The 2,206-nt window shown below is 53.6% G+C and overlaps 1 protein-coding gene across 1 annotated transcript in view; it reads left to right on the top strand.

Moving 5' to 3' along the window:
* Positions 1-322: 322 nt before the first annotated feature.
* Positions 323-2,206, top strand: part of PSPC1 (paraspeckle component 1) — an 81,172-nt gene continuing 79,288 nt past the window's right edge. Inside the window, 2 exon segments of the mRNA XM_017886459.1 lie at positions 323-708; positions 711-1,042. Coding sequence (XP_017741948.1) covers positions 672-708; positions 711-1,042 — 369 coding nt within the window. The 5' untranslated portion in view covers positions 323-671.

The raw sequence follows: 2,206 nt of genomic DNA, 5'->3' as shown, positions 1-2,206 counted from the left end.
AAAAGCCAGGCGTGGTGGCGGCGCCTGTAGTCCCAGCTACTCGGGAGGCGGAGGCAGGAGAATGGCGTGAACCCGGGAGGCGGGGCTTGCAGGGAGCCGAGATCACGTCACTGCACTCCAGCCTGGGCCACAGAGCGAGACTCCGTCTCAAAAAACAAAACAAAACAAAATTGAGCTTGATATCTAAAAGGGTTAGGATGTTTACCCAAGTCATTGTAGTTTAACACACTGCTGCACATATCACATAATTTGTCCCAAGAGTACAGCCAACAACAGTCTGCTATTTTAGCAGGATGGAAAAGACATCTTCCCCGTCCTGAGAGGTTTGTCGATTGCACGCGCAAGGTTGTGCGCATGCGCAGTCCGAGTCAACGGGCCTTTTTTGGTGCCGGGAATGCGCAGGCGCGTCATTCCGGCGCCGGCTTTGGCGGAGGGGCGGGACTTGCACCGGCGTTTCTTCTTCTAACTGCAGTTTGTGGCAGCGCCATTTTGAATGTGCGTCTGCCGCGGGTGTGAGTCGGCGGAGGACGAGTTGCGGACTCGTCTACATAGCGGTCTCTTGATTGTCGATATTTTGTTGCCGTAGGTTTCTGTAGAGACGTATACATATATATAGACACACTATATATAAATCTAGGCCTGTATCCGGTGTCCGAGGCGAACTCACTAAGATGATGTTAAGAGGAAACCTGAAGCAAGTGCGCATTGAGAAAACCCGGCCCGCCTTCGCGCCCTGGAGTCCGCGGCGGGCGAGAGCGAGCCGGCGGCCGCGGCAGCCATGGCGCTCGCGCTTGCCGGGGAGCCGGCACCGCCCGCGTCCGCGCAGCCGGAGGACCACCCGGACGAGGAGATGGGGTTCACTATCGACATCAAGAGTTTCCTCAAGCCGGGCGAGAAGACGTACACGCAGCGCTGCCGCCTCTTCGTGGGAAACCTGCCCACCGACATCACGGAGGAGGACTTCAAGAGGCTCTTCGAACGCTATGGCGAGCCCAGCGAAGTCTTCATCAACCGGGACCGTGGCTTCGGCTTCATCCGCCTGGTGAGTGTCAGGCCGCCCGCGCGAGGGAACAAAAGGGCTGTCGGGGTGGCCGCGGGGTCGTGGGGCTGAGGCCACCCTCGTCCTAGGACGCCGTCTCCGTGACCTGTGGCAACCGTGGCGCCCTCGGCCTCATCGGTTCCCCTGGGCGGGATTGGCCGCTTCCCCTTTGGTTTCGAGTTCGCGGTCCCGGGGTTTCCTGCGCTCTCGGTGGCCGCCGTGTTCCGCCGCGCGCCGATCGTGCTTTGCGGTGGCTGCAGGCCTGCTGCCCGGCGCTGGCTCGGGCATGGTGCCCTCTGCTCAGGTAGCGAGCGCTCCAGGGTTCCCCGTTGCCCGGGTACCGAAAGGGCCCGGGGCAGGGGCGGGAGGCGTTTTGGGATGAGAATTCTTCAAGGCAAAATTGTGCTATAATAGAAACGAATTGAACGTGAGTGTGGAACGGAAGCTTCAGTCGCACCAGCCGTGTCACTGGGCGTCAGGGTCTCTCCCGGAGACTTGCTTCTTAAACAGTTATTCACATCCCATCCTTGGCTTCAACGACACCTATATGCGTTTAAGGGTAGACCACTTTATTTTTTTCTAAATTAAATTTATTTATTTTAATAGAAATGGGGTCTCGCCATGTTGCCCAGGCTAGTCTCGAACTCCTGGGCACGACCGATCCTCCTGCCTTGGACTCCCACTTTATTTCTCACCTCAGTGCAGCCTGCTTTTACCTCAAACTGCTTAGGTGCCCAAACTCTATACTCAAGTAACACCGTTTAATCTGCAGTAATGGGACGGTGTTTAATTTTGTGTATCTAATACAGTGTTTTCTACTAAACATCCTGGAGATTTCCACGTTTTATAGGGGAGAATAGATGATACACAGTACTACTTCATAAATTACTGATACATACCCTAGTAGAGTAATATAGCTTACTCTCTTGTAATCTAAATTTTTTAAAGTTTTCCAATAATTTATGCAAAATTGTGATTCCTTTATATTTTTTAAAATTTGAACAAGCCTGGCCAAACTCTTATCTCTACTAAAATACAAAATTAGCTGGGCGTGGTGGTGCACGCCTGTAGTCCCAGTTACTTGGGAGGCTGAGGCAGAGGCTGCAGTGAGCTGAGATCACAAAACAAAACAAAACAAAAATAGCGAAGGTGTACGCCTTTTTTTTT

The sequence above is a fragment of the Rhinopithecus bieti genome, unplaced genomic scaffold (genome assembly GCF_001698545.2).
Source record: "Rhinopithecus bieti isolate Rb0 unplaced genomic scaffold, ASM169854v2 scaffold_1014, whole genome shotgun sequence".
Lineage (NCBI taxonomy): Eukaryota > Metazoa > Chordata > Mammalia > Primates > Cercopithecidae > Rhinopithecus > Rhinopithecus bieti.
Note: the sequence above shows the minus strand (reverse complement) of the source record. Positions and strands in the feature narration are given on the sequence as shown.